This window comes from Balaenoptera borealis, assembly GCF_965194805.1.
Source record: "Balaenoptera borealis genome assembly, chromosome: 16".
Lineage (NCBI taxonomy): Eukaryota > Metazoa > Chordata > Mammalia > Artiodactyla > Balaenopteridae > Balaenoptera > Balaenoptera borealis.
Window position 1 is genome coordinate 84,999,428 of NC_138872.1, and position 19,421 is coordinate 85,018,848.

At 60.7% G+C, this 19,421-nt stretch overlaps 1 protein-coding gene across 6 annotated transcripts in view; it reads left to right on the plus strand.

Moving 5' to 3' along the window:
* TNRC18 (trinucleotide repeat containing 18) overlaps positions 1-19,421 on the plus strand; it is an 87,870-nt gene that overhangs the window by 25,161 nt on the left and 43,288 nt on the right. For 4 of the 6 annotated variants that reach the window (XM_082362961.1, XM_082362960.1, XM_082362964.1 and 1 more), the window contains 8 exons: positions 1,231-1,356; positions 1,805-3,529; positions 10,733-10,835; positions 11,111-11,316; positions 12,027-12,173; positions 12,660-12,850; positions 14,175-14,604; positions 15,797-16,789. In XM_082362961.1, coding sequence (XP_082219087.1) covers positions 1,231-1,356; positions 1,805-3,529; positions 10,733-10,835; positions 11,111-11,316; positions 12,027-12,173; positions 12,660-12,850; positions 14,175-14,604; positions 15,797-16,789 — 3,921 coding nt within the window. The remainder of the gene's footprint in view (positions 1-1,230; positions 1,357-1,804; positions 3,530-10,732; positions 10,836-11,110; positions 11,317-12,026; positions 12,174-12,659; positions 12,851-14,174; positions 14,605-15,796; positions 16,790-19,421) is intronic. The other 2 variants (XM_082362965.1, XM_082362963.1) reach the window with 1 other exon arrangement.

Genomic DNA, 19,421 nt, shown 5'->3' on the forward strand with positions numbered 1-19,421 from the left:
AACAATGCGGTGTTCTTCCTATGCACAAAGAACTGCATACCTGAACTCACTTTATCCTCAGAACAAGCCGTGAGGAGGGACTATTATGCCCATTTTACAGATGAGAAAGCAGCGGGAACCAGTGCCTAGCTAGGAGTGTTGTTTCAGTGATGAAGTGAGATAACGTGTATCAGGTGTTCCTTATCATTTCGTGATTGTTGTTAATGTCATTGTCAGGTGGGGCTGTGGGTGAAGATGTGCGCCCAATGTGGCCAGGGACGGGTCCTGCATCTCTGGCCTCAGAGGGAGTGACTGGGGGGCATGGGGGACCCAAGTCCCTCAGGGATCACCAGTGGGTCTGAGGTCCTGTAGGACCCACCGCCCAGGTGGAGAGGCAGGATCCTCCTCCATTGCCCCAGCACCTGCTCACCTGTCTGGCCTTCTGGGCCCTGCTGAATGGCTCTTGGGCCTCTATTCCTTGTGTACTCTTTTAGGCCTCTTGTTTCTTTCTCCGTGGCCTCCGTTTCCTGTCTTCTGCACCCTGTAAGGCCCTGGTTCTGGGGCATCACTGGTGGGGTGGAGGGGGTTGTGGGAGGTTAGGAGGACCCCTGGCAGGAGGAATTCTTTCCTAGCAGCACCTGCCTGGGAGACCCAGCAGCTGGAGATGCTGGGTAGGCTGAAGTTCAGAGAAGGCAAGCGACCTGCTTGGCGTCACACAGCAGAGAAGTTAAGCCAGTAAACCACTCAACTGGGTCCATGTTGGGCTGAGGTTAAGAGTTCTGGTGACCTCAGTTCAAAGCTAGGCTCCTCTGCTGGGGGACCTCGGGCAAGTGGGCCTCTCTGAGCCTCAGTTTTCTCATCTGTAAAATGGGGATATTAAGAGTATTTGCCTCACAGGTTTTTTTCCTTTGAAATTTAAATGAGAATAACAAAGGCAAAGCAGTTGAAAGGGTTTGGTCTGTGATTAGAACTGCCATCTATCTTCATCATCCTCATTGCCCTGCACTGGGTCCAATTTGATTCTCTTCCTGGGGGATTCGAGAGCCCTAGCCCCTGGGGGCTGCCTGGGACTGGAATGCCGGGATTGGGAGGGGGCAATCCTTGCTGTGGGAGCTGGTGGTAAACCTCAGGGCTCCCAGCACCAGGGGGCTGACAGCCAAGACACGATATTTCCAAGAAGCAGAGAGGGTGGAAGGAAGCTCCCGGTGGGAGGCATGAGGTGTCCCAGCTGGCTTCTTTTCTCTCTTGCAGGCTTCTCCCACCTGCCCAGCGGGCTGTACCCATCCTACCTCCACCTGAACCACCTGGAGCCCCCCAGCAGCGGGAGCCCCCTCCTCAGCCAGCTGGGCCAGCCCAGCATTTTCGATACCCAGAAAGGTCAGAGGGCAGGAGTGGGGAGACTGGGGGGAGCTGCGGAATGAGGTTGGGAGGGACCACTACCCAGTACTCCAGGCAGCATCCCAGCTGTTTCCCAAGACCCCAGCCCCCAAGGGCCCCCACAGGCTTTCTGGGCCCACCCATAGCCTTCTGGAGCCTTCTAGTTGTCCTGCCCTCGTCTAATCCTGTTGGGCCCTCTGGGCAGCTCTTAATTCTGGCCTCTCCCCCTTTCACAGATGAGAAAACTGAGGCTCAGAAAGGTTAGTAGGTGGCCAAGGCGGGGTTTCAGCTTGGTTTTATCCATTTCCAGAGCCTGCCCTCTCCCGGGCTGCGCTGTGCATGGCCCTCCTCCTTGCCCTGGGGTCTAGGGCACCCTTTGGGGCCTCCCTTCCCTCTCCCCCCGGCAGAGGGGGCACTCGCTCACGGCTGCGCTCTTTCTTCCCTGCAGACGGCTTCTACCTGCCCGCCCCTGGAGCTCCGGGCGCCCTGCACTCTCATGCTCCCTCCTCCAGGACGCCAGGCGGCCACTCGTCGGGCGCCTCGACCAAAGGCTCTTCTCGGGAAGGTCCAGCCAAGGACCGGATGGGCCGCGGCGGGGAGCCGCCCCCACTGTTCGGCAAGAAGGACCCGCGGGCCCGCGAAGAGGCAGCCGGGCCCCGCGGCGTAGTGGACCTGACCCAAGAGGCGCGGGCGGAGGGCCGCCAGGACCGTGGGCCCCCGCGCCTCCCGGAGCGCCTGTCGCCCTTCCTGGCCGAGCCCGGGCCCCCGCGGGCATCGGGCACGGCCGCCACCGAGTCCAAGGGCAAGAACCCGCCGCCGCTGCCACCACCGGCGCTGAGCCTCTGCAATGGCGCGGGGGACGCGGGGCTCCCCGCACTGGTGGCCGAGGCGGCCCGCGGCTCCAAGGAGACTGCGCGGCAGGACGAGAGCGCACGGCTGCGGCGCGCAGAGGCCCTGCTGCCCGGGCCTTGCCCCTGCCCCTCGCCGCTCCCGCCGCCGCCCGCGAGCAAGGGCCCGCCTGCGCCCCCCGCCGCCTCCGGGGCCTTCGCCGCGCCGCAGCCCGCCCCCGCCGGCGTCTACACCATCTTCCCAGTGGCGGCCGCGCGCGAGGCGGGCCGCGAGCACCGTGTGGTGGCGCCCACCTTCGTGCCTTCCGTGGAGGCCTTTGACGAGCGCCCGGGGCCCATCCAGATCGCGTCGCAGGCGCGTGACGCCCGGACCCGGGAGCGCGAGGCGGGCAGGCCCGGCGTCCTGCAGGCCCCGCCCGGGTCTCCGCGCCCGCCCCCGGACCGACCCGAGAGCCTCCGCGAGAAGAGCTCCGTGATCCGCTCTCTCAAGCGGCCGCCGCCCGCCGAGGCCCCACCGGCGCGGGCCGCGCGCTCCTCCCCGGACCCCCGGGCCTACCTCCCCGCCAAGGAGCTGCTCAAGCCCGAGGCCGAGCCCCGGCCGTGCGAGCGCGCCCCGCGCGGCCCCGTCGTCACCTCCGCCTCCCAGCAGGCCGCCAAGCTTTTCGGCCTGGAGCCAGGGCGGCCGCCCCCGCCCGCCGGCCCTGAGCACAAGTGGAAACCCTTTGAGCTGGGCAACTTCGCCACGACGCAGATGGCCGTGCTGGCCGCGCAGCACCACCACGCCAGCCGTGCCGAGGAGGAGGCCGCCGCCGCCGCCGCCTCCACGAAGGCCTACCTGGACCCCGGGGGTGCGTTGCCCCGCGCCGGGGCCACCTGCGCCAGGCCGGGCGCCGACCTGCACGCCGCGGCCCACGGGCCGGGAGAGGCCTCGGCCATGCAGAGTCTCATCAAATACAGCGGCAGCTTCGCCCGCGAGGCCGTGGCCGTGCGCCCCGGCGGCTGCGGGAAGAAGAGCCCCTTCGGAGGCCTGGGCACCATGAAGCCCGAGCCCGCTCCCACGGCTGCCCCGCGCGCCCAGGCCCGCCTCCCGCACCCCGCGGGCCCTGCAGCGGCTGGGGGCCGGCAGCTGAAGCGGGACCCGGAGAGGCCCGAGAGTGCCAAGGCCTTCGGACGCGAGGGCTCCGGTGCCCAGGGTGAGGCGGAGGTGCGACACCCACCCGTGGGCATTGCGGTGGCCGTGGCCCGGCAGAAGGACAGTGGCAGTGGCCGGCTGGTGCCTGGGCTGGCGGACCAGGAGCGTTCCCTGTCTCTGAGCAACGTCAAAGGTGGGTCCCGGGTCCCACCCCCACCCCCACCCCCACCCCTACCCCCACCCCCACCCCCACCCCCACCCCCACCCCTACCCCCACCCCACCCCACCCCCACCCCCACCCCCACCCCTCACCTTTTCTTCCCCCTTCACCTCCCCACCTTTGCTCTCTGCTTCTACCTGCCTCCTTTTCTTGTGCAGCCCTCTCTCCCACCTTCCTGGTACTGTTTGTCCTTTATCCCACTTGTGGGCTGTGGCTGCTATTTAAAGTTTATTGCTTTTTCTGTTACACACATAGAAAAATGTGTAAAATGCAAGAGAGGAGAAAGAAGAAGAAAAGGGACCATTAGATTTTTTCCACCACCCTGAACACTTTGAGCTCTTTCCCCAGGTTCACTTTCCCGTTTGATCTGCAGAGCCTCCAGTGCACTATGATCTTGGGCCTTGTGTTTTTCCCTTGTGGGTGGGCTCTTGCTTTTGCCAACTCAGTGTTTTTTTTTTTTTTTTTTTAAATTTATTTATTTATGGCTGTGTTGGGTCTTCGTTTCTGTGCAAGGGCTTTCTCTAGTTGCGGCAAGTGGGGGCCACTCTTCATCGCGGTGCGCGGGCCTCTCACTATCGCGGCCTCTCTTGTTGCGGAGCACAGGCTCCAGACGCGCAGGCTCAGTAGTTGTGGCTCATGGGCCTAGTCGCTCCGCGGCATGTAGGATCTTCCCAGATCAGGGCTCGAACCCGTGTCTCCTGCACTGGCAGGCAGATTCTCAACCACTGCGCCACCAGGGAAGCCCCACCAACACATTTTGTAAGTATCATTTTTTTTTTTTTGTAAGTATCATTTTTAATGGTATTTAGTGTTCTGTCCAGAGCACGCACCATAGCTCAGTTAGCTGTTCCCTTGTGGCATTTTAGTTTTCCCTTCTCTGATGTTTTTGTGTTTAGGAAGTTACTTTGAATATTTTTGTGCATTGCGCCTCACTGATAACTTTGAGTCATTTTCTAAGAATAGATTCCTACGAATAAATTAGCTTTAAGCTTTCAATTCCAAGTCCTTGAGGGAGGTAACCGTGCCTTACTTAACCTAGTTCAGTGTTCCCAATACCTAGCGTTGGGTCTGGCGCATAGTAGGTGTTTGATAAGTGAGTGAATGAGTGACTGAGTGTGACAGATGGAAAGTAGGGCCCCGGCATTCCTGTGGTCTCGACATTGAATGCCTTTGTGACTTCTTAGGTAGTTAGAGAGTTTATATGCTTGTTTGCAGCCTGTTTTGTTTTAGACTCCTCGGAATTGTGTTTTAGTGTTAACTAAAAACCCCCCAAACAATCGTTGTTAAGTTCAGTAGGGAGGAATGGTGCATTTCTTTTAACTATTAGTAAAGCTGAATATCTTTCCAGAACTCGGTTGATTGGTTACATTTCCGTTTGTCCCTTGCATATTTTGCCATTGGACTCCTTCCTGGGATTTTGGAGAGTTGCTATTTGCGGCATTTTGGTTGGAACTCTGGACTTGGGCCGCCCAGAGAGAGCCCAGTATTGAGCCAAGGGCCCCACCTGTGGGTCAGGCACTGAGGCTGCCCCGCTGCTCCAGGCCGTGGTCAGTGTGTTGAGGTGTGGGGTGTTGGCAGGCTGGGGTAAGGGCCCCGGAAGGAAGGCTGTGTCCCGCTGCCCCTAGCTCATGTGACTTTTTAACAGTCGGCCTGGGTTTCCTCGCTGAGTCTCTGTCCCAGCCCCCAGTTCGCTCCCAGACTCGCCAGCTGCAAGCTCAGGCTTGGCTCACGTCGCGGCCCCCGCGCTACCTGCTTCCCTGCGCCTCCTAGATTTTCCAAGATACACAGGCATCTTGGGTGCACGTCCCCTGTGTCCCCGTCCCTCCCTGAGCCTGGCCCTCCTGTGCCCGCCCGCACTGACTCCTGCCTGGGCTTCAGCCTCTGTCCACAGTGAGCGGCCAGTGCTGTGTCCTGTCACAGCTGCTTCCTAGACCCGTAGCCCCAGCCCTGCTCTCCCAGAGGAGCCTGGTAAGGCTCAAGGCTGCCCTGGGTCTCGCCCGGTCGCTGCCCATCTGCATGTACCACAGCTGCAGAGGGTCTTTATCCAGACAGAAGGCTCAGAGCAAGTGATGAATTAGGGAATGTTTGTTGAGCTGAGCCCATCGTTCTGTGTGGCGCCCCCCTGGAGCCAGGGAGGCCCGTCCTCTGACCGCAGGGGCTCACATGAGGCCCTGCCTTAGTCTGGGATTCAAAGTCTGGGCATTGGCCCTTGGCTTGGAGGTGGCCGGCTGGGTGGTGGAGAAGCCCGCTCACTATGTGGGCAAAAGATCTTTTGGGGTCCTTTTTTTAGAAGAATGCTCGTGTGACATGATATGGCACCCCAGTTAGGACTCATGGTCCCCAGAACTCATCCTGGTGCCCAGAGTACCTGGCTGTGCCCAAGGGACCTGTGTCCATGGGGTTGTGAGTGTGTGTGGGAGGATGTGTATGAGGGAGTGTGTGTGAGAGAGTGCAGGTGAGAATGTGTGTGTGTGTGTGAGCGTGTATGTGTGTGCAAGTGTCAGGGGTGGGAGGGGAGAGAGAGAGAGGATGGGATAGTTTCGGATGAGACCTTCAGGGATTATTGGGCTGAGACTGTCTTTCTGTTTGCTGGTGACCCCTGGAAAGTGAATGGAGTCTTACTCTCCTTAAAAAAAAATGCCTGTAAGAAGTGGTGATTTTTCCCCAATCTGGACGACCTTGGGGGAGGGGAGGAGTTGGCGTTACCCCAGCTGAATGGTGGTTGTCAGCCCGGGGCTCCTGGGTCTTCCCGACCTCCCGGCTCCTACTTTGTGGAGTGAGTCCTCTGCCTGTCAGTGAGTTCACATCCAGGCTTTGCCTTTTGCAGCTGCGTGACCTTGAACCTGAGGCCTAAGTCCTCTGGGCCCTGGTGTCCCCATTTACTACGTGGCGCTAGGGAGGGCCTCCTCGTTCCCTGATGCCAGGTGGGCTGAGGCGCTCGTAGTAGGTGCTTCATAAACAGGCCTGCCTTTTTTCTGTTCACGTTCGGTGCCTTAAGGGCTCAGAGCTTCTGCCGTGAGCCTGAGATCCTTTATGGGAAATGCCCCGAGGGCTCACCCAGGGTCTGGTCTGGCTACAGGGGTCTTGCACCCTGAGATGGATGAAGGACGGGCATCATGTACACCTGTGAGCCCCAGACAGCAGTGCCCACGCCCGAGAGGCCCGCAGACCAGTACCTTCCCTGCCATTTAGCAGGTGGCCCCACGTAGTCCCGGCCACCAGCTCCTCCTGGTGGATCTGTTGTTATCCCAGCTTCACAGATGGGAGAGCAGGGCCTGTGGCGGTGAGGTGACTCGCTCTGGGTCACCCGGCTAGAAGAGGCGGGCTGAACTTGAACCCTTAAGCTCAGACCTGTGCCTCCCATCTCTCTGTCTTGCCCGTTATCAACTCTATGGTGGAGTCGAATTGGGGACCAAATCTGGGGGGCTGTGATGGTGCCCCCACCCCGCCCTGCTGCCCATCACACTGGGCAGAGCTGGGGTTGCATCGGGTGTAAGCGGTGGTATTGACCCCAGACTCTGGAAAGCACAGAATTGGCCAGAGTTGATGGTCGCCATATCTGCAGAAATGCTCAGATGGAGTCCAGGAGGGAGTTGCCATGGGAACTGGGCCTTAGCCTGAGCCTCTGCCGTTATGGCCGGATTAGAGCATGTGACCCACGGAGGGGCTGTCAGTGCTGGGGACGGGGGCCCTGGGGCAGGGCTGCAGATAGGTGATGGCAGTAGTGCTGCTGTTTCACCGGTGCCCACCCTGTGCGGGCTCTGTGTGTGGAGGGGTGTGCACCCTGGTGGTCAGGAAGACCCGGTCAGACCGCGATGCTAGCCTGACGCCTCCTTATCATCAGTGGTGTGACCTGGGTAGGTTACCTTCCTGTGCCTCAGTTTCCTTATCTGGGATGGGATGAGGGCTGGAACCCACCTCCTGGGTTGATGACCACTGAATGAGTGTGTGCATGGAGAGGGCCCAGGGCCCTGCTGGGCACAGAGGCGGCTTTGAAATGTTGGACGTCTCCAGAGCTCATGCCTCAAGGGCTGGGGTGAAGGGGTCCTGGGTGTGTGGGACCTCGGAGCAGCTGACCCTCTGCCCCACACACCTCCCTGCTAGAGGAGCTGGTGCCTTGCTATCCTGGAGCTCAGCACAGAGAGGCGATGGGCCCTCTGGTTCGCTTGTCCACAGGTGGCTGGAGGGAGGTTGGTTTTCAAAGCCTTAGTCAGATCATGTCTCATCCCTGCTCAGAACTTCCTCTGGTTTCTTCTTTTACCTTGAACAGAATCTCAACCACATTCCCTTCCATGGCCTGTACCCGACTCTTCACCTGCACCCTCTCTTATTATTACTCTCTTCAGCCACTGTGGCCCCCTTGATGTTCTTTGGCACGCTCCTGCCTCAGGGCCTTGGCACCTGCCGTTCTCTCTGCATAGCTCACTGTTTCTCTAGCTATCCTCATGAATTCATTCATTCACTGCCCACGTATCTGCTGAGCAGCTTCCTCTGTCAGGCATTGTGCAGGAGAGAGGTAGACAGCCAGGAGTGTGACTGCTCAAACCAGAGCAATGCACAGTCTGAGGAGACAGACGGTGAACAACCAACAAGCAAAACGTCTGTGTGTTGTGCTCAGTGCTGTGAGGGAGACAAATAAGGGAGCATGATAGAGGAGAGGTGGTCTGGGAGGGCTTCCTGGAGGAGGTAGCTTATGAGCTGAGCTCTTACTGGGGAGGCTGAGTAGTACAGAGGGAAGGGTACTCTGGGTGGAGGGAACAGCGTGTGTGGCCCTGAGTGTGACTGGAGGGCAGAGAGGCTGGGGGTACACTGGAGGGGACAGCTGGGCAGCATGAATCAGGCCCAGGGGCTTGGTTCCATGGGGCTGGCCCTCCATAGGAGGGACAGGTATGAACAGGAATTAGAGGGAGCAGGTTGGCACAGGAGGACGAGGGTGGTGCCCCGGGGCGAGGCGGTGGAGGGCATGTCACATTTCTTTGGAGATCAACTGAATTTGGAGGGAGCGGTCTGGGGCTCTGGCCTGAGTGACCCTGGGGGTGGTGGGTGCTCCCAGGTGGGCGGGCCTGCATACAGGTTTCTGGTGCAGGTGGCACTTAGGGTGGGAAGCCCTTGAGGGCCTGCGTGGTGACAGCCAGGGCAGTGGAGAGGCATCAGGCCTGAGGACAGAGGTCTTGGGGGCAGGCCACACTGCAGGCGCCTGTCCCTTCTGGGGACACCAGAAGCTCTGTGCCAAAGCCTGTCCGCCACCCCAGTGTGGCCAGTGGGCGGGAGGGTCTTTGGGGTTTCTGTGGGCCTGGGAGGCCATCCCCGCGGGAGAAGGAAGCTCGGACACATGCTCTGGTTTCCCAGTCCAGCTGAAGGACTCCGGATGGCCCTGCCTGAAAGCCCAGGGTGGGAGTGGGGCCCACAAGCAGGGCCCCTTCCAGTCCTTCATGAAGGGGGCGGGCGGGCTCAGGGTCCCCTTGGATTTGGGAACCACATTGACACTGGAGGCTGGGACACCCTCACTGGGTCTCACCCCGAGTTGGCGCGGGCTTGTTCTCCCACTGCCCGCCTTTCCCCTCTGCTTCCTGTACCTCCTGCCATGCGCTGGGAACAGTCGTGGGGACCCGGCGTTGGCACAAGAAGAGTCAGTTCAGGGCCTGCATGGGGTGACTTAGCGGGTGGCCTGGGACGCAACTGTGTGACCCATGGGGGCCAGGTCGGTAAGAAGACTCCTTCTCCCACCCTCACTCCTGCCCTGCCGGTGCCCCAACTCGCTGGCTTGTCTCTGCTTAACTTCACACGCTGCTTCCTTGTTGCTCCAGTGGCTTCTGGAACTTGCAGACCCGCCCCCGGTGGCCCCTGGCCCATCTCCAGCTGCCTCCCGGGATGCGGCCCCTCCCTGATTCTAGGCTGCCTGCCCCCCACCCCGTGTGCGTGGTCCATCGGGCACGTGGGCTTGTTTGGCTGCCCCTCCCCGTGGGCTCCTCTTCTTTGTTCCGGGGCGGCGGGTTTCCACCTTCCTGAAGGGGAAGGAGAAGCCCCTGCATCCCTGAGCCTCTCCCGGGGGCTCTGTTCTTCGGGAGCTCCTGGTGTTGGGGGTGCAGGAGGGGAGAAACGATGGGGAGATGCCTGACGGCCTCATTCCAAGTTGGGTCCCCGCCCACGAGGACCATGAGTGTGGGGAGTGCTGGGGGGCCCCGGCGAGGTGGCCCCGGACACTTGTCTCCAGCAGAGTAATAACCGATAAGGTCCGGGGCCCTGGGGGTGGCTTCCTCCCCGGGTGTACCTCCCGAGACCTGGGTGGGAGGACACCAGTCCAGCATGACTGACCCTAGAGAAGGAGTTAGTCCAGCCTCGGGGGTTTCTCTTTCGAGAAAAGTCTCAGCTGCCAGCTGAGTGGCTTCTGCTGCTGGTGATAGCGCCCGCCTCCTGGGCCCTAGCCGCCCCGGGGCGGCCACACGCGCACTGACTTTTGTCGTGTGGTATAGAAAACGTCCAGGAAGAGTGTCTGGGGCAGGTGGGGCGAGGAGGGCTGGACGCTGGGTGCCCTCCACGAGCTCCTGCCCCTGCAGAACTGGCCGGGACTTGAGGACCTGCCTTCTCTGCTCTGGGGAAGGCGGGGAGCTCATGGAAGGTGCAGCTGGACCAGCCACGGGTCGGGGGATGTCCCCTGGACACCAGGGCAAGGATGGGTGAGCCGGATGGCAGCCCCCATATCCTCCACTCGCCCACACACACATAGCGTTCTCTGGTTTCACTTTTCCGTCTTGATTTTGAAAAGATCAGCCACAGGTCTGCAGCAGACAGAACCATGACGGGGCCTCGGGGGGGAGGCTGATTTCCCGTGACCCAGGCCTCGCTGTGCTTCTGAATAGCAACCTCTTTTTTGGGTTGTGGTTTCCCCTCCATCCTGGCCCACCCCCAGAACCTGCCTTTCCGGCGTTAAAGTAGTGAAACCGTGTCAGCGAATGCCACTCGGTTTATACCGTGTTGTTACGCGATCCGTGTTAACGATGTTTTACTGCAATATCCCGGTTACCTGTGCGAGTTCCAGGTAGGCTCTTTGAGGGGCGATGGAGGGACGTTTCTGGGCACGGAGGGCGTCCGGCCTGGGTGAGGGAACCGCTCAGATGCTGAGGGCTTGTTGGGGCCCTGAGTGGGCCTCACTTCCTGCCTGTCTCCCCGACCCAGGGCACAGCCGAGCCGACGAGGACTGTGGGGATGAACGGGCCAGGCACCGGGAGGAGCGGCTGCTTGGGGCACGGCTGGACCGGGACCAGGAGAAGCTGCTCAGGTGAGGGCCTGGGGCAGCCCGGGAGGGCCTGGGAGCCCCAGGGCAAGGGTGGATGGCCCTACGTGGCTGCGGGGTGGTCCTTAGAGTGTGGGACACCCTCCCGAGGAGGGCCCCGGGGGCCCTTTGCCGAGCCCCCGCTGGCTCTTCTGTCCACCGGGTGCAGAGTTGGCCCAGCAGCAGCCTGGTGTCCCCCGGTGACTTGGGGCGACACCCCTTCTCTCCCACCCGTCCCTGGGGCCGTCCGGCCTGTTCCTGATGCCCCTGTTCGCTTCCAGAGAAAGTAAGGAGCTGGCTGACCTGGCCCGCCTGCACCCCACCAGCTGTGCTGCTAACGGCCTGAACCCCAACCTCATGGTGACTGGGGGCCCGGCGCTGGCAGGTTCCGGTCGCTGGTCCGCTGACCCTGCGGCCCACCTGGCCACGCACCCCTGGCTGCCCCGCTCGGGCAGCACGTCCATGTGGCTCGCTGGACACCCCTACGGTGAGCGGGAGGGCGGCGGTGGGCCGGGGTGGGGAGGCCTGACGTGTTGCTTCTGGAGCACAGCGCCGGTGGCTGGTGCAGGGACAGCACTCCTCCTCTCTTCCCCGTAGTTCAGCTCCCTCACTGCCCAAGCTGGGCCATTATTATTATTATTATTCTCTTATAAATTTATTTATTTTATCTATTTATTTTAGGCTGTGTTGGGTCTTTGTTGCTGCACGCGGGCTTTCTCTAGTTGTGGCGAGCGGGGGCTACTCTTCGTTGCGGTGCGCGGGCTTCTCATTGCGGTGGCTTCTCTTGGTGCGGAGCATGGGCTCTAGGCGCGCGGGCTTCAGTAGTTGCAGCACATGGGCTCAGTAGTTGTGGCTCGCGGGCTCTAAAGCACAGGCTCAGTAGTTGTGGCGCACGGGCTTAGTTGCTCCGCGGCATGTGGGATCTTCCCGGACCAGGGCTCGAACCCGTGTCCCCTGCCTTGGCAGGCGGATTCTTAACCACTGCGCCACCAGGGAAGCCCCTGGGCCATTATTAATGGCACCAGCATCGTGGGCCCTTGGCCAAGCCTGTTTGTGGACAGTGCCCAGAGCGGGCGGCTGGGCGCGTGTTCACAGCCCTTACTCTTGGCTTCCTGCTTGGAGGCCCAGGAAGTAGAGGATGGGGGAGTAGGCTGGGCCTGGGTCCCCAGCACTGACTCGGGCATGGGTCTCTCCTAGGCTTGGGCCCCCCTTCTCTGCACCAGGGCATGGCGCCTGCCTTTCCACCCGGCCTGGGGGGCTCCCTGCCGTCGGCCTACCAGTTCGTCAGGGACCCCCAGTCGGGCCAGCTGGTGGTCATTCCCAGTGATCACTTGCCTCACTTTGGTAAGTGGCGGCCCTGTGGCTGGGGGCAGGGGCTGTGATGGCCTTCCACAGAGAGACTGTCCCAAACGCCGTGGGAGGAGGACTGTCCTCCTATGGCAGGGGGTGTCCACCCAGCAAAATAGGGTGGGTGTGTCATAAAGCCACAGGGGTCCTTGTTTTGATGAGTTCCTACCCAGAAAGCCCACGTGGAGAACCAAAGCAGGGCTTCCCTGGTGGGAGGCCTGGACCCTCTGCCTCGGTGCCCCCATCCCTCAGGAATCCACTTTGCAGACCACTGGGTATAGTAGGAGAAGGTGTGGAGTCCCCACGTTGGCCCCGGGCCTGGGATGTGGCTGCCCATGGCAAAGGGAGGAGGACAGGCTTCTCCGTCCCCAGGAAGCAACTGGAGGCCCAGCTGAGCCCAGCTCTGCCTCAGCTTCCCCATCTGTAAAATGGGGTGATGGGCACCAGGCGGTAGGTGCAGCCTCACTGTCTTCTTGCCCCCAGCGGAGCTGATGGAGCGGGCCGCGGTGCCACCCCTTTGGCCGGCCCTGTACCCACCAGGCCGCAGCTCCCTGCACCATGCCCAGCAGCTGCAGCTCTTCTCCCAGCAGCACTTCCTGCGGCAGCAGGAATTCCTGTACCTGCAGCAGCAGGCGGCCCAGGCCCTGGAACTGCAGAGGAGCGCCCAGCTGGTGGTGAGTTGGGGTGGGCGTGGTCACAGGAAGGCCGTGGGGACAGTGGAGACCCTTGCCGGAGCTCCTCTGTTGTTGGCGAAGCAGAGGGGTCAACCAGCAGAAAGTCCAGGTCTGGACTGTGAGTCGGAAAAAATGAGAGAGGCTGGTGGTCAGGGGGGGCCTCCTGGAGGAGGTGGCGTCTGCCCAGAGACCTGAAGAAGTTAGTTGTGGAGGAGCCCTCTGGGCAGAGGGGATGGTGTGAGCAAGGCTGAGAGGTGGACAGAGCCTGGCAGGGGGCGGGTGCAGGTAGCAATGGGGAAACCAAGGCGGGAGAGGTGGTCCTGTGGGCTGGAGATGTTTACATTGGAATTGAAGGGGTCCCTGTGGGCTCCCGCTGTTTCCTGAGCCCTGCCTGGCCCGGCTGGGCGCCTGATGGCCCTGGGCTCCCCTCTAGGGCCGGGGCTGGCCTCCACCCACGTTGCCTGATCCCATAACATGGGCGACACTTGGTGTCCCCACCGTGTGGGTGGACTCCCTAAAGCCCACAGCCTTCCTGCCTCCTTGAAGGTGTTCCTGGACGTTTGTCCTCTGCTTGGCCTTGCCCCTCCTTTCTTGTGCAGCAGCTGCTCTGGAGGAGTCAACCGAGGTGACACAGGCAGCAAATGGGGCCCTGGGTTTGAACCTTAGTTCTGCCACGCCTGGCTGTGTGCCCTCCGGCAAGTGAATTCAGCTCTCTGGGTTTCAGGTTTCCTCCTGTGGAAATGGAGTTGCTAGTAATTTCTGTGTCATCGGGTTGTTCAGTGAGATTTAACAGTCGTGACAGTGGCTGGGGCATGGAGCCTTTCTTCCCCATGTGATTGTGCGCCGATCGCCTGGCCCCTGGTGAGCACAGGCTGTTCGTGAGCCAGCTCCCTGCCGTTTCCTCAAGCCATCGAAGACCGGGAAAGGCTCCCCCCGCCCACCTTTTGAGGTGTTTTGAGACCCAGATGTGATAAGGCAGGAGAGTGCCCGCAGGTAGTGAGTTCTCCGTGCAGGTAGCTATCCTAGTGTCATGAAAGAGCCTCACACCTCCACCGGCCCCCCTCGCCCTGACCGTGAGGGTCCCAGAGGGGCCTGGGTCTAGACCGGAGGGCCCCCCTAGCCCCATCTGCTGGAATTCTACAAGGAATGCTGTGCTTGTTACACGTACCGTGACGGAATGTCAATCTCAGGCTGGGGGTGTGGGCGGCCTGCAGCCCCAGACCCTGCCTGAGGTTCTCTGGGGGTCGTGGGGACCCCGGGGACAGGGCAGCTGGTGGGCGATGGGTCCTGCCGCGCTGACCCTGCCTGCCGGCCCCCTCCCCAGCAGGAGCGGCTAAAGGCCCAAGAGCAGCGGGCGGAGATGGAGGAGAAGGTGAGCAAGCGGAGCCTGGACGCCGCGGGCAAGGGTGGCCTGGGCGCCTCGGGCCCCGGGCTGCTGCCTCGGAAGCCGCCCGGCCTGGCCGCCGGCCCCGCGGGCACCTACGGCAAGGCCATGAGTCCACCGCCATCTCCCCGCGCTTCCCCTGTGGCTGCCCTGAAGGCCAAGGTCATCCAGAAGCTGGAGGATGTGTCCAAGCCGTCCACCTACGCCTACCCCGCCACACCCAGCTCCCACCCCACCAGCCCGCCGCCCGCCTCCCCGCCGCCCACCCCTGGCATCACCCGCAAGGAGGAGGCCCCCGAGAACGTCGTCGAGAAGAAGGACTTAGAATTGGAGAAGGGAGCCCCCAGCCCTTTCCAGGCCTTGTTCTCAGGTAGGAGCTGGTGAAACAGATCCCCATATGGTCGTTCACTCCTTCACTCCTTCAACCGGTCAATCCTCCTTTCTGTGTTGAGGCACCTACCGTGTACCTGGCCCACCGCTGGGCTCTGGAATGAATGCCCGAGGACACAGCCGGCCGTCATCTCTCTCTAGCCTTCCCTCAGTGGTAGGGTCAGGGGAAATGGGTGTAATGTTAGAAGTAGGTTCTAAGTTCAGAAGGACCTGTCTGAGCATTGAACAAAGTAAGACCTGTAGTATATTTAGCACCATAGCTGGCCCATAGTAGGTGCTATGTTGTCGCATTGACGATGAAACAGTGTGTTCTGGGTAGTACTCCCACCCCACACATGCCCTCTTCCCATGTCCTGTGTTGGTCGGGACATGCAGCCGGTGGCCTTGAAGGGGCCTGAGGCCTGTGTCCCTCTTCCCGTGGGAGGACTTGAGTTCGAATTCCGAAGTTCAGGTTTCTGCCACCGGAACGCAGTGTGGGATCTTGGGCAGGTGGCTGCCCTTCCCTGGGGAGATTCGATGTCTTGCTAATCAAGCCAAGTGTGGAGCACGTGCCTGGCCCCGGTGCGGGGTGAGGGCGCTCCGTGCCTCTGTCTCCCCCGGTTTGGTTCATACTGAGCCCCTGCTGCTTGCCCCGCTCTGGGCTGGGCCTGGGGACACTAAGACCGTCAGCTGCACACCATCCTGCTCTCGGGGAGATTACACTCAAGGGTGGGAGTTCAGAGCAGAAAAGTGAGGGAGGGGAGCCAGGACTGTGTTGCTATTATTTTTTGAACAACTTGGATGCCCCAACTCTGCTTTAATGGCGTGGGGCGGGTGGGTTCTTGTGGGACGGAGGGCAAAGTCGGCACCGGCTGGGTGGGGACCATTTGGGGTCTTACTGAGCATGTGCTTCTGGCCCAGCCTTGTGCTGGGTGCTGAGGCCGGAGGGACCAGAGAGAAAGACCCTTTGAGACCTGAAGACCCTCAGGGACAGGATGGTGGCCAGTTTTTCTCTCTGTGGTCCAGACATGCAGAAAGGCCCTGGGGTTCCTCAGATGCCGTCTGGAAGGGATCCCAGCCCCGCAGGCCGGCCCAGCAGAGGGTGGCTGGTGGGTGGGTGTTGATGGGGACACACGGGGGTGTTGGACATGGCAGGAGAAGGGGCCCCCGCTGACCCTTGGTGTCCTCGGCAGATATCCCACCCAGGTACCCGTTTCAAGCCCTGCCACCACACTACGGGAGGCCCTACCCATTCCTGCTGCAGCCCACGGCGGCTGCCGATGCCGATGGCCTGGCCCCCGACGTGCCGCTCCCGGCCGATGGGCCCGAGCGCCTGGCGCTCTCGCCTGAGGACAAGCCCATCCGCCTGTCCCCGTCCAAGATCCCAGAGCCACTGCGGGAGGTCCCAGACGAAGAACCGCTGGCGGAGCGGGAGGTGAAGGCGGAGGTGGAGGACATGGACGAAGGCACCGCAGAGCTGCCCTCCCTCGAGTCGCCGCTGACGCTGCCCCCTGAAGAAGCCCTGGCGGCCCCGAGCCCGGCGGGCGGCTGCACGGGTGGCCTGCTGGAGGCCCAGGCCCAGGCGCTGAGTGCCGGCGGCCAGGGGCCCGCGGAGCCCTCCGGGTGCCCGGACTTTGCCGAAGGGGCCGAGGCGCGGGTTGATTCACCGGGCCGGACAGAGTCCTGCGCGGCCGCCCCGGACCTGGGGGCGCGGTTGACGCCTGAGCCGCTGGTCAAGGCTAAGGAGGAGCCAGTGGAGGTGCCCGTGGACGTGCCCATGGCAGAGGCGGTTCCCGAGGAAGATCTGGCCCAGGCGGCCCCGAGTGAGCCCCGGCCCAGCCTGGAACTGCCGGACTGTGACGTGCCCCCTGGGGAGGGACAGTGCCTGAGTCTGGAGGCCCCGGAGGCCGCGCCTGTGCCCGGCAGCGCCTGCTTCTTGGAGGAAGCGGGCTCCGATCAGTTCCCGCCCAGCCTGGAGGACCCGCTGGCTGGCATGAATGCCCTGGCGGCCGCGGCAGAGCTGCCCCAGGCCAGGCCCCTGCCCTCCCCGGGCGCTGGAGCCCCAGCCCTGGAGAGGCTGGAGGCGGTGCAGGGCCTTGTCCTGGAGCCGAGCTTCCTGCACGGCATCACCCTGCTGAGCGAGATCGCCGAGCTGGAGCTCGAGAAGAGGAGCCAGGAGGTGGCAGGTGAGTCATGCCGGGCGGTGGGCCTCTGTGGCTTGCTTTTTCCCTTTTTATTTATTCGTTTTTAGGACGCGTGGCTTGCGGGATCTCAGTTCCCCAACCAGGGATTGAACCTGGGCCACGGCAGTGAAAGCCTGGAATCCTAACCACTAGGCCGCCAGGGAACTCCCGCCTTTCCCCCTTTTAAGGAAAATTTTTTAAAGTGGGATTTAAAAAATTTCAAAATCTCCAGGATATGGTTTATTCGTGTGCACTTAAAAAAAACTGTGGTGAAATATACATATTGTAAACTTTTATCATCTTAACCGTTTTTAAGTGTACAGGGCAGAGGTGTTACGTACACATTGCTGTGCAGCCAGTCTTTGGGTTTCTTAGTGGTGAAATTTCTGCTTGTTCTGTCAGTGGTGAGTTTTCTAGTAGCAGGATGCTTTGGGTTGTGAGGGACCAAGACTTTTGTTTTAACTGGTTAGAAAAAGTCAGGGGAAATTTATTGGCTTGTGGAACCGAAGTATGTCAGTAATTAGGTAATATTTCAGGTATGGCTGGATCCAGGTGCTCAAACCAAGGAGTTTCTTTTCCCTCTTCCCTGTCTCCCCCCACCCCCCTTGTTTCACTTCTTTCTGTTGGCTTCATTCAAGGTGGGCCCACTGTCCTTATGGGGGTCACTGATACTATCTCCCAAGCCCATGGGCCTGCTCAGCTCAGCATACACATAAAAGAGGCCACCTCTTTCCACGTAGCTCTGGCAAAGATGCTGTGATGCAGTCTCAATGATTGGCTGACTGGGGTTCCCGCCTTTTGCAGAAGCAAACCCTGTGGCCCAGGAGATGGGATGGACCAGGCTGATGATGCCCAGCCCTCGATGGGGGGGCAGCCACTTGCAGGGTGTAGGGAGGGGCGGTCCTCAGAGGGAATGGCGTGCCTTCAGCAGAAGGGGCCGTGAATTCTGGGCTGGCACAAAACCGCTGACATTCGACATAGAAACTGAGGTGCTCCAAGGCATGTGTGAAGAGGCTGTGGGTCAGGCACAGCCTCGCGAGCCCACGCTCGGGCCAGAAGCGGCACGGAGGAGGGGCCCAGGCCCGGCTGTGGAGGAGATAATAGCGCCGGACGTTTTGGTGTATTTCCAATAGAATTTCTCCTACGCAGACACACACTTCCAAAATCAAGGTCATTTTGTAAACAGTGCTCTGTAACCTGCCTTTTTCACTTAGTATATGCTTTATTAAACATTTCTCAAAGCTGTGTGTTCTTAAAACTTTTTTTTTAGGGATTACACAGTTTTCTGCCTCGTGGAGGCCACAGCCTACAATGACACAATCCTAGATTGTCAGGCATTTTCATTTGCCTTTTTTATTCCCTCCCTCCCTCCCCCTCCCTCCCCCTCCCTCCCTCCTTTCCTTCCTTTCTTAGCTGCTGTAAATGATGTGATGATTACTCTTGAAGAAAAATCCTTGTCCACACCTCTGTTTTCCCAGGGATTTGTTCCCAGGGGTGGAATTGCTGGGCCAGAACCAGGCCATATTTTCAAGGCTCTTTCATTGTCATGGTCAAATGCCCCATTCCAGGAAGCTTGGACGAGTGACACCCACCCCGCCTCAGGCGGCTGTTGTTTTGTTGTTGTTGTTCTAAAGTTCATTGTTTCTTTTCTCTCATTTAAATAGTTTGGTACCAAAAAAAAATTTTTTTTTTTCCCAGAAGAAAATGAAAACCCTCTTGATCCTACCAACTGGTGGGTTTTCAGTGGAGACCACAGAGGGCCAGGGGCATCTGGAAAGGAGGGGGCTAAGGATGGGTCACCCGGTTTGGGGGTCTCTGCACACTCTTGCCCCTTTTCACACTCCTACCTCATCCATCTACTCATGCAGCTCCTACTGTGTGCCCGGCACCGTTTTGGTGCTGGGGGCCAGCGGTGAGCCAGGCCATCTGCGTGCAGCCCTCAGCACTGGTGAGGTGGTCTGGTGGTAAAAGGCCGGGAAGGGGACAGGGCAGGGGTGGGAAGGGTGGTCTCCTACAGCGCGTGGCCAGGGAAGCCCCTGTTGATAGGTGGGGGAGGAAGATTCTTCTAGGGAAAACCATGCCAGGCCTAAGGAACAGCAAGTGCAAAGGCCCTGAGGTGACTGTGCGTGTCATGTTAGAACAAAGGCAAGGAGGCCAGGGGCAGGAGCAGAGCCGGAAGGGGAGGGTGGCGGCGAGGAGGTCCGTGGGATAACTTGGGTGAGTGGTGATCCCGGGGAGGTCTTTCACTTGGAGTGAAATGAGAGGCCGTAGGAAGGTGGTTTTGAGTTGAGCTGATAGGATCAGACTTACGTGCGGTTCCTTTGTGGGCTGTGTGGAGAGCGGACGCAGGGGTGAGGGCGGAGGTGGGGAGACCCAGGCGGAGGCTCCCGTCTCCATCCAGGCCTAGGGTGGCGAGGGGCGCACAGGCGAGGAGCAGGTGGGTTCTGGGTGGAAGCTAGGGTGTGGCCAGCAGGCTTTGCTGGTGGGCTGAGCGTGGGTGTGAAGGGACGATGCCAAGGGCTGTGGCCTGAGCCGCTGGAAGACGAGAATTGCAGTTTCTGAGCTGGGCAGGTGGGGCGGGGAGCGTGTGTGGGGGAAGCCCAGCAGCTGGCGCGGACACAGATGTTTGAGCTGC